The sequence below is a fragment of the Durotheca rogersii genome, assembly GCF_024521655.1.
Source record: "Durotheca rogersii strain YMJ 92031201 chromosome Unknown GGS23scaffold_25, whole genome shotgun sequence".
NCBI lineage: Eukaryota > Fungi > Ascomycota > Sordariomycetes > Xylariales > Xylariaceae > Durotheca > Durotheca rogersii.
In genome coordinates, this window is record NW_026251256.1 from 97111 (window position 1) to 114628 (window position 17518).

General features: G+C 54.5%; 3 protein-coding genes across 3 annotated transcripts; 1 reads left to right on the forward strand and 2 right to left on the reverse strand.

Annotated features, from left to right (window-relative positions):
* The first annotated feature begins 1884 nt into the window (after positions 1–1884).
* On the forward strand, positions 1885–3443 carry GGS23DRAFT_239143 (uncharacterized protein). The gene is made up of 2 exons (XM_051512143.1): positions 1885–2546; positions 2666–3443. Exons 1-2 carry the CDS (start codon positions 2067–2069, stop codon positions 3365–3367), a joined length of 1182 nt encoding a protein of 393 aa, XP_051368908.1. The 5' UTR covers positions 1885–2066; the 3' UTR covers positions 3368–3443.
* Positions 3444–3998: 555 nt separating this feature from the next.
* Positions 3999–11233, reverse strand: GGS23DRAFT_614050 (ketoacyl-synt-domain-containing protein; the record flags this gene model as incomplete). The annotated part of the gene is made up of 10 exons (XM_051520614.1): positions 3999–4433; positions 4490–5091; positions 5175–5489; positions 5581–5918; positions 5964–9452; positions 9508–9793; positions 9861–10210; positions 10274–10452; positions 10514–10898; positions 10954–11233. 10 exons carry the CDS (start codon positions 11231–11233, stop codon positions 4268–4270), a joined length of 6390 nt encoding a protein of 2129 aa, XP_051368909.1. The 3' UTR covers positions 3999–4267.
* A 2272-nt stretch (positions 11234–13505) lies between these two features.
* On the reverse strand, positions 13506–16687 carry GGS23DRAFT_581619 (mitochondrial outer membrane 72K protein). The gene is made up of 4 exons (XM_051517197.1): positions 16127–16687; positions 15105–16065; positions 14558–15031; positions 13506–14481 (listed from the first exon to the last, which is right to left on the reverse strand). The coding sequence occupies exons 1-4, from the start codon at positions 16313–16315 to the stop codon at positions 14216–14218; spliced, it is 1890 nt and encodes a 629-aa protein (XP_051368910.1). The 5' UTR covers positions 16316–16687; the 3' UTR covers positions 13506–14215.
* Positions 16688–17518: the final 831 nt, after the last annotated feature.

Here is a 17518-nt window from a genome sequence, read left to right on the forward strand (position 1 = left end):
ACACATTCTCCGCGCCCATATCGATCTCTCTTGGCGTACGTATGGCCATTTTAGAGATCGATATTGGCCATGGAATCAGAAGCCCATGCTTTCGGTGCGGTGCTATGCTGTCAGGTGCGTATAAGTCGACGTCACCGAGCGGGGAAGGATCGTAGACTTCTACCTATTACCGTGGCGTACCTTGGACTAGAGAACTGATGATCGAGTTTTCTCGGCATGTTCACACACCAAACTGCGGTATTGGTTGCTGTCGGTGTGCTCGTCTGACTACGTTATATCTAGGTAATAGATCCACATCTCCTTAGGGGGCCAACTTGTCAAGGACGTAGGTAATAAACTGTCCGGCGAGAGAGGCCAGACAACCCATTGTTAGGTATTTTATGGGTGTCTCCCATCAATCCTCCGTATAATACCTACTCATTCGAATACCGGACAAACCAGGCCGGTAACCCATAAACCTGTAGGTTAAAGTTGGGTCGGTTGGATTACCTACCTAGGTATCTAACCGATCTACCGTCGCTTTCCGACTAGGTACTAGGTGTGGCCATGCAGTGTGGCCGCGCGACGGCCACAGATAGGTAGCTTATGTAGGTGGGTACTTACGTACCCGCCGCGTAACACCGGAACGAAATAAGCTGTCGCATACTCTATACTGATGTCACTCAGACTTCGCCAGGGTTGACCGATTTCTTATAGGCAGGCCTGGCTACCCGATGGTAGGTAGGTATTGCCAGTAGAGAGTTGAAGAGGGAGTAGGGGACGCGAGTGGTACAGGACCTCGCAGGGGGTTTGGGCGCGGTTTAGGATACCTTTGGAGGTGGTGTATAGGTAAGCCGATAGGCCGAACGGTGGCACAGGAGGATCTACGTAGTAGACTGGGAGACTGGCTTAGGGACGGGTGTAACCGTCCTTGAAACTCGAAGCACGTGGCTGGTATGCATCGTCTATATAAGACATGTATGAGTAATGTCGATGCCGTCCATCCTTTTACGAGCTCCTTCTGTCCCGCGGGGATGACTTGGTGCATGATACACTTTCGTGCTCAGTTTCATGTGGTGTTCCAGGAAGCACACCTCGGCGCCGTACGGGCTCTGGAAAGATTAGGTGTGTACGTGCCTCCACGTGCCCCCCTAGAAGGCGCCTGATGTAGGTATTCCGGACGAGACTTGAAAGTGAGGCAGGGCACGGGGCAAGCTCAAGAATACGAAGTCTGAAGCAACGAGAGAGGTAGTAGGTTGGGTTCCTCGGTCGAATTTTGGTTGAAGCACCTAAGCAAGCTTCTTACATGTAGGCGCCCACCCGTCCCTCTGCCAGGTTAGGTTAGGTACCTAATGTGGACAATCCATGCTGCTCGTTGGCTGGTTGGTCTAGCGCTGGGACACGCCACAGAGTGGATGGCCGGGTACGTGATGTAGGCCATGGCTCCGTGCCCACGCAACAACCACGTCCCTACCGACTTACATACGAATACCCAATGTACGTGTAGGATGGGTGCGGGTGGCTAGACTGGGGGTTGCCAGGGGGGGAGGAGGGGGAGACCCTCAGCGATACGATGGTCAGGTACCAATCAATCCAATATTGCTAGTCGGGTTATCTACTGAGACCACCTAGGGTAACCATAAATAAGCACGGCCATTGTAGGTGATAATAGCAATGCCCTCTCCGTCTGGTGTTGAATTTCGAATAGCTTGGGCACATACATGCCTACCTCCCAGCTTTAGCACTACAGGATTCTGCCAGGTTGTCACTTAACTGCTTGCCTAGGTATAGGCGCCCTGACTACCTACGTGCTACGTGGGTGCTTGGCATAGCTTTCGCTTTCAACCGATTCCCGTTTTAGCATCGAATTCCCTCCCTCTTCTCTCGTGGCATGGCGAGGGGATTGCACCTCTCACCTGCGTCATTCTTTGCCTGGGACAACGAAGATAGGCGACTGGAACTTGGTATTTAGGACGGACTCGGCCTCGGTTTCTGTCCACGCGCCAACATAGAGTGTTCGCTCGACTCACTTTGCTTTACTAGATCCCATCCCGCCACTCGGGAGGACATAACCTACCACGCCCAAGATGGCTTCGTCGGCGGGCCCGACCACCGTGGGACAGAGACCGCACTCGCCGCCCGCCGCGAAGGAGGACGGACCTCGGCCTAATACCGTCGAAGCTAAATACGAGTCGAAGGGGACGCAACCGACGAAGGCCATTCCTCGGAAGGCGTTGCATACGGAAGCCAGGCGATCCCGCGATCTCCCGCATGCCACCGTCACAGACACCGTCACACAAACTGCCGAGGGCGTCCATTTAGCGGTACAACGACCAACGACGGCACCGACGGGTGCCCAAGCTCATGACGACTCGGTGAACCCGCAGGACTTCCAGGGGGAGGTACAAACCACCAACGACTTGCCCACAGCGGAAACACTTCGTAAAATAGAGACCTACACTGTTCTCGATTGCGACGGCAAGTCGCGCACTTTCAAGAGCCTGTATGCCGGCCACAATTCCGCCCGTAGGGTGCTCATCGTCTTCATTCGACACTTTTTCTGCGGTGTAAGTCGGCCCCCTCGACCATCGCCGCCCACGCCCACGCCCACGCCCGTACCGGCACCGGCACCGGCGCCAGCGTCAGCAGATCCCCGGGTACCGCGTACTGACCAGAGTTGCCGCAGAATTGCCAAGAATATCTGCGCACCCTCTCAGCTTCCATCACGCCCGACGCGCTCCTGCAATTGCCAATCAGCACGTTTATCGCAGTTGTCGGATGCGGCGCGCCAGAGCTGATCAACTCGTACATTCAAGAGACCGGTTGCCCCTTTCCGGTTTATGCTGACCCGACTTGCCGCTTGTACGCGGAGCTGGGAATGGTGCGCACCCTGGCGCTGGGTTCGCGGCCGGCCTATATGCAGGGCAAGTCGATAGCGCACACCGTTGTCTCCGGCGTAGTCCAGGGACTTAAGCAGGTGAAATCGGGCTTGGTGATGAAGATGGGTGATCAACGCCAAGTAGGCGGCGAGTTTTTGTTTGAGCCTGCGGCGTTGACTTTGGATACCCCCATCTCCACTCCGCGAAGCGAGGAGGAAAAGAAGCTAGAGCTTTTCTACGACGACGGCAACCGAGACAACGACCACGAGAGCCAGAATATCGAAGAGAAGCGGGTTACCTGGTGTCATCGCATGAAAACCACACGGGATCATGCCGAGATCCCCGAGCTCATGGAGGTGCTCGGGTTAAACGGCACTGGCGCCCCCATCAAGGATAAGAAGAGATGGGAGAGGGCATTGAGGACAAGAAAGGGCACCGGCGTAAGCATGGCAAGCCAGATGACTCGAATGAGCCTTGATATCGGAGAAAACGGTGTTACGAGGGCATAGGAATGCCTCTTCTGGCTCGGGACTATGCTGAATCGCCAAAGGAGCAGCCGAGTGCCCAGAAAGCGACGAAACAATTTCTACTTGGTACGTCCTGTTTGGGAGCGTGGGCGCTGGCAGGTGTTGTTTGTTTAACTGTGCCCTCCCATGACTACCTACCCAGGCGTGCACAAGAGCGGTAGCCTACTGGAGTGCCTCCCTCTGTCTAGCATAGGACCCGTGGAGGTGCGCTTCTGCTCTCGATCTCTCAGAGAAGCGGCCCCCTCGGCGTCATCATCTAGTCTCCGAACAAGGTAGATGTATGGTGGGAAAGAAGTCTTTCTTCTACACTTGAACCCCTCGTCAAACCAAGAGCGGCCGGGAGGCGATTCATAGAATGACACAGAAGCCCCCCTGTCGATCAGGATATGGGCGCACGCCATGGGCCTGTGAGTAATGGGTGTGCTTGTGGCCGGATTACGCACGAATCGGCCGGGGCATTCGGGAAACGAAGAGGCATCATGGAGGAATGGTATCCTGCCGACGGTTGCTTGGCCTAGAAGGTATAGCGAGGGTTTTTTTTGTGAAGGGGACGGGCCGGAGCAGTATGAGTATGCTGACAATGTGCATAACCTGAAGTAGGGTGGCTACATAGAGGTGCCTGCCCGTTGCCAAGAATGTACGGTAGCGGGAGGTACCTACTCACTAGGAGGTACCTAATAATCAACTAGCATTAGGTAACCTTATAGGTTGGGCAGGTATCCTGACCTTTACAGGTACCTTCGTAGTACTATACCTACTCATAGGTGGGGTCAGCACAACTCTCCATCGTCTTCATCTCAACCCGCTCTGCCTCTGAAGCTCTGATGGAAAACGACGTCGTCGGCAGCAGGGAAACCAACGCCCATAGTACCATGGCTTGGATCATGCCTCGGCTCGCGAGACAATCGACTCTGCCAAATTCGCTACGTTGGCACTCGTCAACACTTCCAGACTCTCCAGGGTCGCGCCGAATCCTCTCGTGATCCAATTGCGGACCTCGATCGAGGTCAGCGAATCGAGGCCTGAGATGCCATGCTCCACTGAGCGTCTACGTTGTCGCGTACCGCTGATGACACTTCCGATAACTTCTCTAATAGGCCCTACACGACCACCAGACGGGCCTCCTCGCTACCGGCTGCGGCCCGGAACGCGTTCCTATACGACACGGCTGGTCCAGAATCGCCGCTCGCGGCTGGTATCTCTGCTACTGCTGCTGCTGCTGCCTCCAGGTGTGCAAACCGTGGGTCTTGGGCGTAATAGGGCAAGGCACCGGCGGCGCTTGGAACCAGCTTCAAACCCGTTAGGTATTGCGGACCACATTTTCCGGACATAGCCACTGCCAACAGTCCCAGGACCTCGGTATCAGAGATGAACTGCCCCCCGAAATTCCTGTCGATCGATTCCTTGCGTCTTGCTGTTTCTGCTGCGGTATAGTCGGCACCCATGACGACCGTCAGGTCCAGCGAGACGCCGGGAAGGCCCTGCGCCACTCTATACCGGGCAAACCCGTCCAGAAACGTGCTGGCGGCGGCATAAGCCGCTCGCCCACGGCTACCGACAATCCCTACCACGCTTGACAAGAGGACAAAATAGTCAGGGTGTGCATTGTTGGACTCGAGCGCGTTATGGATGTTCCAGGTGCCTTGGACTTTGGCACGAATGGTAGAGATATATGACTCGTGGGTCATATTTCCGATCGTGTCGTCCTATCACAACAGTTAGGTCTGCCCCTTTTTTTCTAGCCTCGGTCCATTCGAGCACGCCCTCGGCTGGCTAGGAGCGAACTTACGTGAAGCATCACGGCAGCATGGACGACGCCGCATACGGGCAGATGTTTCTCGGCGCATTCCCTCACCACTCGGTGTACGCTTTCCCCTTCCGCAATATCACAGGCTTTGACAACAATGCTGGCTCTATCTCGCGTCGCGTCCATAAGTTGTTTCACCCTAGTAACGTCGCCCCCGCTCCTCGACAACAATACGATGTGTTTAGCGCCGTGCTCGACCATCCACTTGGCCGTGCACCGGCCTATATTACCAGTACCACCGATGATTATATGAGTGCCGTTTGGGTTAAGGAAGCGTTTCGAAGTATCGTGTGAGGCCTGGCGAAAACGTCAGCAGCATACAAATTAGACACCAGTAAGAGGAAGGAAATCTTAACCGGGATACAAAAGATATGGATATCCCACGTACCATTACGACGTCGCCCTGCTGAACGGAGACAACAACCGGGTGTAAGGCGCCTCGTTGGACTATTTCCAACCCCCTGCCGAGTTCTGCCATTCGTAATGCCACTGATCTCCTTAGAGGCTTGAGGAGTCCCTTCGAGAAGCATTGCGTGACCTTTATCAGAATCTCCTTCATGAGTTGTGGGTGCGTTCTAGTCAGACTCCGCATGTTGATCGACGTGAGACATATATTCTCGGCAAGATCGGATCGATCATCAAGGCGATTGTCGAATCCTCCGTACAAATGAACAACACGTCCGAACGGCGCAACGTTCGTCCACACCCTCCCAATAATTTCTTCAACTGCCAACGATAGGGTTGAGTCGCTGGTAAGGGCGACGTTGATACTATCTCCACCCAAAGCACGTTGTACTTCGTGGTCGAAATAGATGCTACCTGCGTCAAAGACATGCTCTGGGCAGATGCCGAACGACTCGAACACAAAATCTCGGCTTTTGCTACCGTGAGTCGCAGCAAACACCTCGGCACCAACGTGTTGCGCAATTTGTATCGCAGCCAGCCCCTCAGCACTATTTACTTGGACGAGTAGACGATCGGACTTCTGGATACGCGCAACTTGTACAAGTGCGTAGAACGCCGTCCCGAAAGCAGACGGAATCATGGCTGCGTCTTCGAAGCTCACCGTCTCGGGCATCTTGACAACGCTGTTTTCTGTCACATAAATATGTGTACCCAACTGGCCAACGGTCAGGGCGCAGACCCTGTCCCCGACATTGACGTCGGTGATGCCGCACCCAACACGAACGACGTTGCCGCTACATGATCTTTCTGGCCGAATGGTCCTGTTCGTGCCAGCAAGAGCGAGAACGTCATCTGAGCCCAGCCTGCTGGCCTTAATCTCGACCTCGACTTGATCGTCCCCTAGAATCTCGGTGGTCGGAACGTCCTCAAAGGAAAGCATGTCCCGGAAAATTCCAGCTTGTGGAGCAACACGCAACCGACGTCCCGATTGTCGGAGTTCCTGCGAGTATGGCTCGGACCGACCTAGTTCCCGGTTCACTCGCAAGTTCATATCGTCATCGACGACATAGCGCGGAACGACTAGACGCCCTTCTTGCTCGGCAAATTCCCTATCGGCTTCGGCGCTGTTCGATAACACGGTTCGTCGGAAGGCATCTTCGATCAACTTAGCTTGTCCTTCGGTACCCAACGTGCTGTCCGGGTCGAGGTCAAGGGTAACAGCAGTCTTACCAAGCTCTGATCGTAGTGAGCGAAAGAGACCTTGAGCCATATTAGTGCTTGGGTTCATAGGGACCTTGGACGCGCCACACGTCACCCAGAGGACGCCTCCAGTCCGCGCCAACAGGCTCTGCACCCTCTCAAACTCGGCCTTGTTGATTGAGCCCAGGACGGCACGATCAAGCTCCGAAAGCACCACAAAAAAGCCGTCAAAGTCTCCGATCTGGTGCAGACTTGAGGTATTCGGAGTAACCCCAGAACGTAACCTGATGACCTTGCATAGTGCGGTCACCAGCGTGTCATCGCAGGCGCGTTCCGTGACAACGGTTATACGCTCCCCATTAGCTTTTATATGCGCACAGCTCACATCGTTAACACGTCGCTCATCGGCTTGTTCCCAACGAACATTGTAACATAGTTCTCTTGGCTTGGAATCCAACATCGGCGTCGTATTTATCGGAGCGAGTTCTAGTCCGAAGATGGAGGCGAAAGGCAACTCACTATCCACCGGCGTGAACAACTCGGCCGAGAACAGATTGGACCTAGCGTCTTTTATCGACTGGACTATAAACTCGGTCCCAAAAGTTTGTTCCCAGCCTTTGCTCGCATTTATATCTATGTGCTTTATCGCACATGGTAGTTGTGGTCCCACGATTCCGTCAAACCCCAGATCGCCCTGCGATACCTGAACCAGGGGCTCCAATGTGGCCGGATGGACCACATACGAGGACTCGTATGCGAGCGGCATGATGGGTTTTGTGTCTAGGAAGACACCCCGAGCGGTGACGACGTATTCGTCTGCCTTGGTTATTCTGACGAGGTTGCAAAAAGAATGTGGATAGCTCATACCGCTAGCACTCAGGTTGAAGTAGAAAACCGCGGCAGGCATGAACGACTCATTTCCAGCGAATTCGGGATCTAAAGGCGTCCTATGATTGGAAGGGCAGGTATAATCGCCCTTTGTAGGCTCAGCCTCAACGAACCCGTGGCAATGCTCCAGCCATCCTCGCGTCGACTCGAAACTGGAGATGATAAATTCACCCCAATCCATCCCAGGTCCGTGTCGTGCCCTGATTTTCAGCACAGTCTCAACCGGCCTATCTTTCTCCAGAAACAGGTGCTCTGGAACGATAATGTTGCGCAGATGGAACCTGCCCGCGCCGACTCCCCCAAGTGCCGCTCGTTGACTAGCTGCTTCGATAACCATGGAGACGAAGGCGGACACTGGAAATACGGAACGAGTCTGAACCCGGTAATCACGTAGCCACGGCAGCTTCTCAAGCCTGATAAAATTGCGCCATGTCGGCTCCAAGCCGTAACCCCAGCCGGTCAGTGTTCCGATCAGGTCGTGGCGCGCGAATGGGCTGAGTCGATGTTGTTGCGTGATTCGATTCCGGTACCAACAGCACCGGCGTGACCATGGGTACGTGTAGAGAAACGAAACTACGTCGGGTGTTTCTGCTTCTGATCGATTGTGGTTGACGTTGAAGAAATCAATGCCCTCGTAACCGCGTACGAAGAGCTGGCCAACGAGCTCTAGAGTTGTCTCGGTCACATCATGATTCCTAATGAGAGTTGGCATATATGCCGGAGTCTTGGCGACGGGCAGGTCCAACATCTTGGGGATCTCCATGATCAAACCTTTGAGCGCGGAGTGTGGTCCAATTTCAATCAGGATGTCTGGCTCGCTCCTCTTACAGAGTGCTCGTAACCCCGTGGCAAAGAGTACGGGGCTCGTGAGGTTGTCTACCCAGTACCGGGGGCCGAGTTCCTCTGCGTCAACCCTGTGGGAAGATAGGGAGGAGAAAAAGTCAACGCTATCATCGGCATCCCTCAATGTGATATCTGCGATCATACTATAATACGTCTCAGCTATCAATTTCATATGAGGGCTGTGATAGGCAACGTCAACGAACAGCTTGCGGCTGATGATCTTATTGCTGGCTAACGTGACAGAAAGCTCATCGACGGCTTCGGTGTCTCCCGACACCGTTGTCGAAGTAGGCGAGTTCTTGTAGGCTACTGCAACTCGAAGGGGGTTCCGCAGTTGTTTGAGGAACGGCTGCAACTCCTCTGCCCCCGTGCCTACGACCATCATGGAGCCCTCTAAAGTCTGGAAATTTTGCTTGAACGCAACGATAGCCTGTCCGCGGAAATATGCTACAGACATCGCCGTTTCCAGGGTCAGGGTGCCAGTTGTGTATGCTGCGCTAATCTCTCCGGTGGAGTGCCCGGCGACTGCTGAGGGTTTAACGCCCCAAGAGGCCAGGAGGTCGACTAATCCGATCTGGACGGCACTACAGATCGGTTGGCTGATATGAGCCATGTCGACACGAGAATCTTGCTCGTCACGCAGCAACTCCTCTAGTAACGAGAAATCGGCACCTAGGGTGCGAAGGTGATTATCGGCTCTCTGTATAGACGAAGCGAATACAGCGTAGGACTTCAGTAGCTCCCGGCCCACGGTGTTCCACTGTGCCCCCTGTCCGGTGAAGACGAAGGCGAGCTTGGGAGATTTGGTAGGCGCACGTTTCGGCATAGCTTCTGGCCTGCTGAGGGCTACCGCTAATTTACTACACGTGTCGGCAACCACAGCTACACGCCACGGTAGCTTCGAACGTCGCTGACATAGCGTATCTAGATGTCTGTCAGTGTGCCCGCTTACCAGTGCTAGGATATCATCGCCACCTACATGCCAAGTTCCGAGGCAGAGTGCTTTCGTAAAGCTCTGCGTGCTGTCCGGGAAAAATACCCAACTGCTCCATACTTTTTCTTGCGGCTGCCTCGTCGTTGGCGCTTAATATAAATATCCGCTTCGTTTTAACATGGTCCTCAAGCCTCTCAGCATCTAGGTGTTCGGTCTCATTCCCAGCTGGCAATCTTGAAAGGACAGCGTGCCCATTCGATCCACTACACCCGAAATTTTTCACACAAATATACTTCTTGCTCCGTGGGAACGGCTCCTGTCGTTGCGGGATCTGAAAACGTAGGTTAGAATCGTCTCCTCCGTCTGGGTCTTCAAGATGGCTCATAAATTTCACTCACTTTCAGGTTCCATTCGGAGAAAGGAATCTCCAGGTTCTCCCTCTCAAAGTCGGCATTCGACACCAAAACCCCTTTTTCCAGCATGAGCGCGGCTTTCATGACAGATATAATACCGCTAGCGTTTTCGAGATGGCCAACATTTGACTTCACCGACCCGACTCTCAGTGGTTCGTCACCCTCCAGGTTCTGGCCAAGTGCTCTGCGGATGCCTCTAGCCTCGATAGGGTCCCCGGCTTTTGTGCCAGTACCGTATTCCTCGAAGAAACCGATGTCTCTGGCATCAATTCCAGCTTGTATGAGAACATTACACAACAGAGGCTCTTGCGCTTCTGAGCCTGGCGTCACGACACCTGCAAAGATTCTGGTTAAGTTGCTTGCTAACAGCCAACAGAAAATGAAACATAGGCACATACCAACGGTTCGGCCGTTATGGTTTATTCCCGTATGAGATATAACGGCCCTGATATTGTCATTGTTTTCTACCGCCCTGTCAACAGGTTTAAGAATTAGGCATCCGACTCCCTCTCCTCTGGCATATCCGGACTTGGCACGATTTTCAAACGCGTGCGTCCTACCCGAGTCCGCAAACAGTCTGTAACGTTTGACATCAGCTCAACTAAAACTTTCTAAAGGAGCGATGTCGTATGGTTTACCTCAACCTCGCCATTGACACCCAGACATCGGGCTGCGTAATTATGTGAGAAGCTCCAACGATAGCCTGTTCCGACTCTCCCAGCCGTATACTTTGGACAGCCATGTGTATCGCATGCATACTAGATGAGCATGCCGCGCCAGCGGTGAGAGAAGGCCCACGAAGGTCGAAAAAGTGTGATATCCGACCAGCCAGGAATCCCCCCCGGTTACCAGTAGGATCGAACATCGGCGAGTTGTCTAGATCCCTGAGGTTTCCAATTCCATGTTCGTTATCGGGACCACCAATGAATACGCCGACTTTTTGGCCCGAAATAGATTCCTTCGGGATTCCCGCGTTCTCGAGAGCTTCGTAAGAGCACTCGAGGAGGAGACGCTGCGTAGGATCTTATAAGCGGTTAGCCTCGTGGCGCAAGTTCGACGAGAAGGTGACTATAATTACCCATCGTCTCGGCCTCCTTACGTGTCATGTCGAAGAAGCCCGGATCGAACAGCTCGAGATCTTCAGATAAGAAATAACCACCCTGCGAGTATATGTTGCCCTCCTTCTCCAGGCCGGGGTGATTATAAACCTCCTGGTGGGAGCGTTGCCGTGGTATCTTCGACCACGCGCTACGGCCCTTGGCCAGCAACTTCCAGAAGTCGCCTGGCGAGGACACATCGCCAGGCAGGCGGCAAGACATGCCGACGATGGCGATGGGCAACGGCGCCCCGGGCTCCATTGTCGAGTTTGGGGCAAAACGTGAGGCTGAAGAGTACCAATCGGCTAATAGTCTCAAGAGATCGATGGAACGTCCCGAATCTAATATACTACAAGCCACATATATTATAACTAGAATCACATAGATTTTCATTTTGGCGCAATTCGCCGATTTTAGGAATCACCTCCTGACTAACCATCCACTGGATAAGTGGTGTGTGGGCACCGAGAGGACGGTTAAACTGGCACACTGGCTCGTGGTAAAACCTTTCTACTCGTGATTGTTGGAGAGATCAGATACTACGGTTATGGGAGACTTGAGATCCTTCGGCATGGTCATTTTAGGCTTTCGTCTAGCACAATTTACACCCGCAAACAAGTTACCCATACTGGGCCTCGCTCTAGCTCCTTTGCAAATCTGCGTCGACATTCAATATTGACTGCATAGGTATGGGCAGGTGTATTAGTTTCCATCCCACCACCCCCGCTCATTACACGGAAACCTAGCCAGCGTAGCTATTCGGCAAAGTTCCTGATATGCAACGAAGTGAATGTGACGGGTCCCTCTAGTTAGGTTATCGTCATAGAATGTTGCCTCAACAGCGGCACGCAGTTGACATCCAAGCCTCGTTAATGTGCTAGGCTGTCAACTTAGCCTCCAGTGGCTGTTGTTTGTAAAAGCTTCACACACAGTACCTAATATCTGAGTAGGAATCGGAAGTCCGTAGCGGGGACGTAAGTAATCGATCCTGATATGGAATCCAGCACAATGATTCTCGGGCAGAGACCTAACAACGGTGGCTACCGAGAACCGAGCCCCCTCGGCACTGCTAACAATGTAGGGGGGCAACATTCTCAAAGCTCATATTGCCAACCAAAACGGCTGGTTTATCAACTAGACATTCACTCTTCGATCCGCGGTAGAGCACAATACGGGCTAATAATGGGGTGAGTAGGAGTCGCAAGAGGGCGATCCCAAAGCCACATGGATGTCACCCATATGGGCCTACGGCAAGTCCCTACGGGTTGCAATACGTGTCGTAGTCCGCGCCCTCCATGCTACCACCTCCGCCGTTCGCCTCACGAAGCCAATACTCATCAGCCCCGTTTGCGGGTAAGACGAACACGACGACCGGGCGCGCTAGGTCCGGGGGAGGGGCGAGGCATGGAATTTCCACCCGAGAGTGGATGGTGTAGCAGTAGAATAACAGCTCTAGGATTTCCTTCTTTCGTTCCAGGAGACTTCCCACGAGGCGCCACGGCATAGACGGACCTCAAACTCGGAGACAGGCGGATAAGAGATCAGGCGCACTTGTACCTAGCCACCCCCCCCCTTTTCTTTTCCTTTCGACCAAGATGAAATTTCTCTACCTCCCGCGCGCCTGCGGCAGCGCCAAGGCGCGCGGGTGTCTGCCGAAGGCCGATCTGGGCAGCAGGCCTGCTCCGGGGCAGCGGCGCGTAGCGCGGATCTAGGCGCGCGGGCTAGCGCCCGAGGCGACGCTGCGTCTCGTCTGCGCGCTCGCCGACGACCTCGCCGTCGACGGCCTCGTCAGCTACTCCGGCGGCGCCGGGGAGAGCTGGCGTCGGGAGGAGACGGGGATCCCGCGGCGCGTCAAGGCAAGGTATCCCCTCTCTCCCTCTCCCTCTCTCTCTCTAGCACCCTAACCTCGATTCTTCCCCTCGTTAGAGGCTAAGGGGGAAAGGAGAAAGGAGAAAGAACTGTCGAATACGGTAGGTAGGTAGCGACTAACACGGCGCTCCCCCGCCGACACCGCCCCCGCCCCGGGGGGCAAACAGTTCGCTATCTTCTCCTCGGGCACGCTGCCGCTGGTCGCGGACGGCGAGAGGAGAGCTTCTCGGTGCGGCTCGCCGACGAGCGCGGGCCGTGCACGCTCGCATCCCGGCGTTCCGCGTGTTCGGGTCTAACGACCTGCTCGCGCACAACGCCGTCGCGACCCCCCCCCCCCTTCCCCCCGACGGCACCCGCCCGTCGGCCGCTAGCCTCGGCCCCCGAGAGCGCCGTCGTCGCCGAGCGAGAAGCGAGATATAAGGAAGGACGTGCGGGGACGCGAAAGTCTGGCGGCAATCTACTTTCAAACATGCCTGCTCGCTCGCGGGTTACACTTTTTTTTTTTTTTTTCCTTTCGATTCGGTGCGTTGCCGCGGCAGATCGGACCTAGGGGTCTGCGCATGTAGGCAGCAAGGAGGCTACTCGGTAATACAGTTCGGGCCGCAAGGTCGGGGCGTCGTCGTTAACCTTGTCGTGTCCCTCTCCCCTTGGAAAACAGCCCAGCTGGGAGGCATATCCCGATACAGTGTTAACTATGTGAGCTAGCCTTATCGATACATTGTTGTTCATTAGAATAATAAGCATAGCCGAGGTGGCAGAAGCAGCATGCGACGTCGTCAGGTTCTTGAGACGTGGAGCCATATACCCGCTGGCTTCCCCCCTCCCCCTCTTCCTCCTCCCCCTTTCCCGTCTCTTTTCTTTTTTATACTTTTTTTAATAAAAAAAAACAAAGGAGAAAAGGAGACGGGAAGCCCACCAACGATCGTAATGCTAGCGATAAAACAACCCGGAAACACAGTTGTCTCGATCGGCCAGGGTATTCACAATAAGGAAAATGTAAGCGGTTAACTATGTACAGGACTAGGTACAATGGATTGAGACGATACCCTCGTCAACTAATCATTGTTGTTCAGGGTCGTTGGATAGTTATGCCAAGCCTCGGCCGACGCCCGTAGCTATATGGCGACTAGGTACTTTTCTTCTTCCTCTCTGTAGCGGAGCGCGTCATGTACTGCTTTGCGTCAACCCGAAGCAAATTATGAACCTTGACGTCGAGAGGTCGCGTAGCCGACCTGGCCCGGATACGGTCGATTGTTTCGTGGTTGGTACTACTCATAGTTGTGTATTTTTGTGTAGGTAGGGGGGGAGGAAGGGGGCGGGGGAGGGGGCCGGGTCGTGATCGTCCGAACATCGTCTCATCATCATCGACCGATTTCAACGGGCGCCGGGAAATGCGCCACCCCCCATTCCGGCGGCGCCGGCCCCCATCCCTTGCAGCTTCGCTGCTAGTTGCGGGTACTTTTCTTGTACTTGAATCTGCGTCCGCGTGGCTTCGGCGTACGAAAGCGCGTTGATGATCTCTCCCGGTGTTCGGGCGAGCTCGGCCGCGCGCTCAAAGTACCTGAGCGCCTCGTTAATTTTGCCCTGTTGGAGCAGCAGCTGGGCCATCGTGGCCACAGCAATGTCGCACTCAGGATCGACTGTAGCGGAGTCCATCAGCATCTTTCTCCTTCCTCTCTCTCATCTCATCTAGTTTTCGTCAGGGTGCACACTTACTGATCAGTGCCTTTTCGCACAATTTCTCGGCTTCGGTGAATTCCGACTTTTGTTGGAAGAGGGCCAGCGCCTTATTGATAAGCGGTAGGACGTTCATCGCCAAGGGCTTGGTCTGCTTCTCCATCTCCATGGCCGTGTCAAACTTCTGGATAGCCTCCTCGTACTTAAGTTGGTCGAGCAGCAGTTCTCCATAGTAGTTATACACGTCGGGGACCTTGTCAAAATTCTTGACACATCGGCGGAAGGTGGCCATGGACGACGCGACCGAGCCCATCTTATACTGGGTCACGCCGAGCTGGATGTGAGAAAAGATGAACGAGTTATCGAGGTCGATGGACTTCTGGTAATCCTTGGCAGCATCCTGAAACTCGCTGTGGATAAAGTGGAGCTGGGCACGGTGATAGTAGATGTCGGGATCCTCCTCGTTCTGCTTCACGGCGTGCTCCAAGTCGGCGGCGGCACTGTCCCGATCACCTGTGAGTTAAGGCGTGTCAGCTCCCAAATCTGGTCAAGACCGCAGGCGAAGCACGGTATGGTTGCTGCGTACCCATCTCTAGATGCATGCTCGCCCGTTTGACGTAGCTTTGCGTGTAAGTGGGGTCGAGCTCGATGCTCTTATCCATGTCGCGCAAAGCTAGCTCTTGCGATCCGCGCAGGCATCGGAAAGTGCCTCGCAGGTTGTAGGCGAGAGCCTCGTACCCGTCCAAATCGCCATATTCCAGCGCCTTTTCGAAAGCGGCCGCCGCCTCTTCGTATCCCTCGTGCGTTTTCTTCTCCATGGCCTTCAGCCCGACTTGCAACTGTCCCTTGCCGGTAGACTCCGACAGCTCCACCGAGTCCTCCAACCCCTCGGGGCGGGGTTTTACGCGGAAGCTCTGGATGTAGTTGGAGACGAACGTCGGGCTGGGCAACTTGTTGGGGTTCTTGGATCTGATGACATCCTCGGCCTTCTGCTCGGCAACCTTCTTCAGCAGCCTCTCGACGGCGGCAGTGCTGGACTCGCTCTTGAACTCGTCGATGATGCAGCTGGCGGTGTAGTCGAGCAGCGACTCGCTAAAGCGGGAGAGATGCTCGTAAGCGTTCGCCCTTCGGTTCAGAGCTTTCACGTATGTGGGGTCGAGGCTGATGGCGGTAGTGGTGTCCTCGACCACCTTGTCCCATACCATCAGAGCATTGTAGCAGGCTGCTCTATTCGAGTAAAAGACGGAGTCGGGCTTGCACAAGATAGCCTTCGAGTAGAGGTCGATAGCGCGACTGTAGTCCTTGCCGCCGTATGCTTTGTTGCCGGCGTTCTTTAGCTGGAGGGCGTAATCGCGACGCTGGCCGTCAGTAAATGCGACGACGGTCTCTTCGTTAATCTCGGGGAGTTCCTCGGCGACCTCTACTACGACGGTTTTGAAGTTCTCGCCGGATTCGGAGGACTTTGCGGCCTCGGCCTGACGCTCTGCTTCTTTCCGTCTCCTCCTCTCCTTCTTGCTCGGCCTGGATTGCGCAACGGGCTTCTTGGACTGTCGGTTGGTCATCTGGGTAAGTTACCGTAACCCGGTCAGCAGCAGACAAACGGCTTACCGAATCATTGAGATAGTAGACAACGCCGGCACCGGTGACGACCACGACAGCACCGGCGATGGTGTAGGTAAGCGCTTTGTTCTCCGAAGCCCAATTGGTGAGGCGGTCCCACAGCGAGGACTCGACGGGGATGGCGACGGGCTTGGCTAAAGAAGGCATTGGGGGCGGAGCTGCGGATGCGCGGGACATGGTGACGACGGTATAAAGGTGGTGACGAGGTCGTGGTGGTTCGCCGCGGCACAAGGGACGAAAAGGTGCGGCGGACGGTGGGGTGAGGTGGCGGGCAGGTAGAAACTCGGATGTCGTCGTTCGTGACGGTGTCGGCGTCGTAGGTCGGCGGTGTTCGTTGGCGTTGTGGTCGGTGAAATAGTGGTCAGCTCGCAGTTTGAAAATGTCTCCCGCCTTGCCAGTTCTCTCCCGGTTCAGCAGGCTCTGTCGGAGGTCCAGAGGTGAAGTGGAAGCTTGCTAGGGAAACCGAATCGTACGCGCAAAAAGGAAAAAAAAATTCAATTTACGAAATACATCGATTATCTCCATGTGGTCTAGGAAGGTACAGGTGCAGGTTGCGGGTACAGATACAGGGACAGATACAGATACAGGAACAGGTAGGTACAGGTAGGTACCTAGAGAAGTGGTAAGGTTGTACACACTCATACATACATGCTACGTATGTACACCCAGCATCTATCCCGTCATACATCCACCGGCAACGGGCCACCCACGGTAAACTGGACGAGATACATCCCGGCCAAGTACCTACTTACGCTAGTAGGTACATGGCGGCCACTCGATCGAGGTCCCTGCCGTTTCTGCTGTCCAAGCTCGGGCCCCGCCTCCCTCTCGTCATCAGCGGAGGTGTAAATGCGTGTCATAGGCTGGTTTTGTGGCGCCGACTGCTATTGGACCCACCATATTTGTCATCCGCATTGTGCCAGGTAGGTACCTAATAGGTGTACCTACTAGATACCGAGATCACACCTAAAATCGTACCAGCGTTGGGCAGGCAGGACGGATGTACATACCTACCTACCTACCTAACTAGGTACCTAGGTAGGTACCTCCCACCTTCTCGATATACCTTACTCTAGGTGATATCCCCCCAATGGGTACTTGGGTACATAAAGTAGGATGGTAGGTTGGGATGAAGTTCGTTAGGTTCGCTTGGGGTCTTCTCCCTATGAGTACATACCTACTCATACGTACGGGATGTAGTAGGTTAGGAGGTGGAGGAGGCACCTATGTTTACGATGTTCCCCGTATCCAAAATCCATAATCTAGGGGGAGAGCCGGCACCTTATTTGCGTCATGTGACGGTGGCCCAGTCGGGCTCAACCCGTGGGAGAAGGGAGAGGACAGCATTGTGGGCAACAAATTCTTGATTCGCTACCTAAG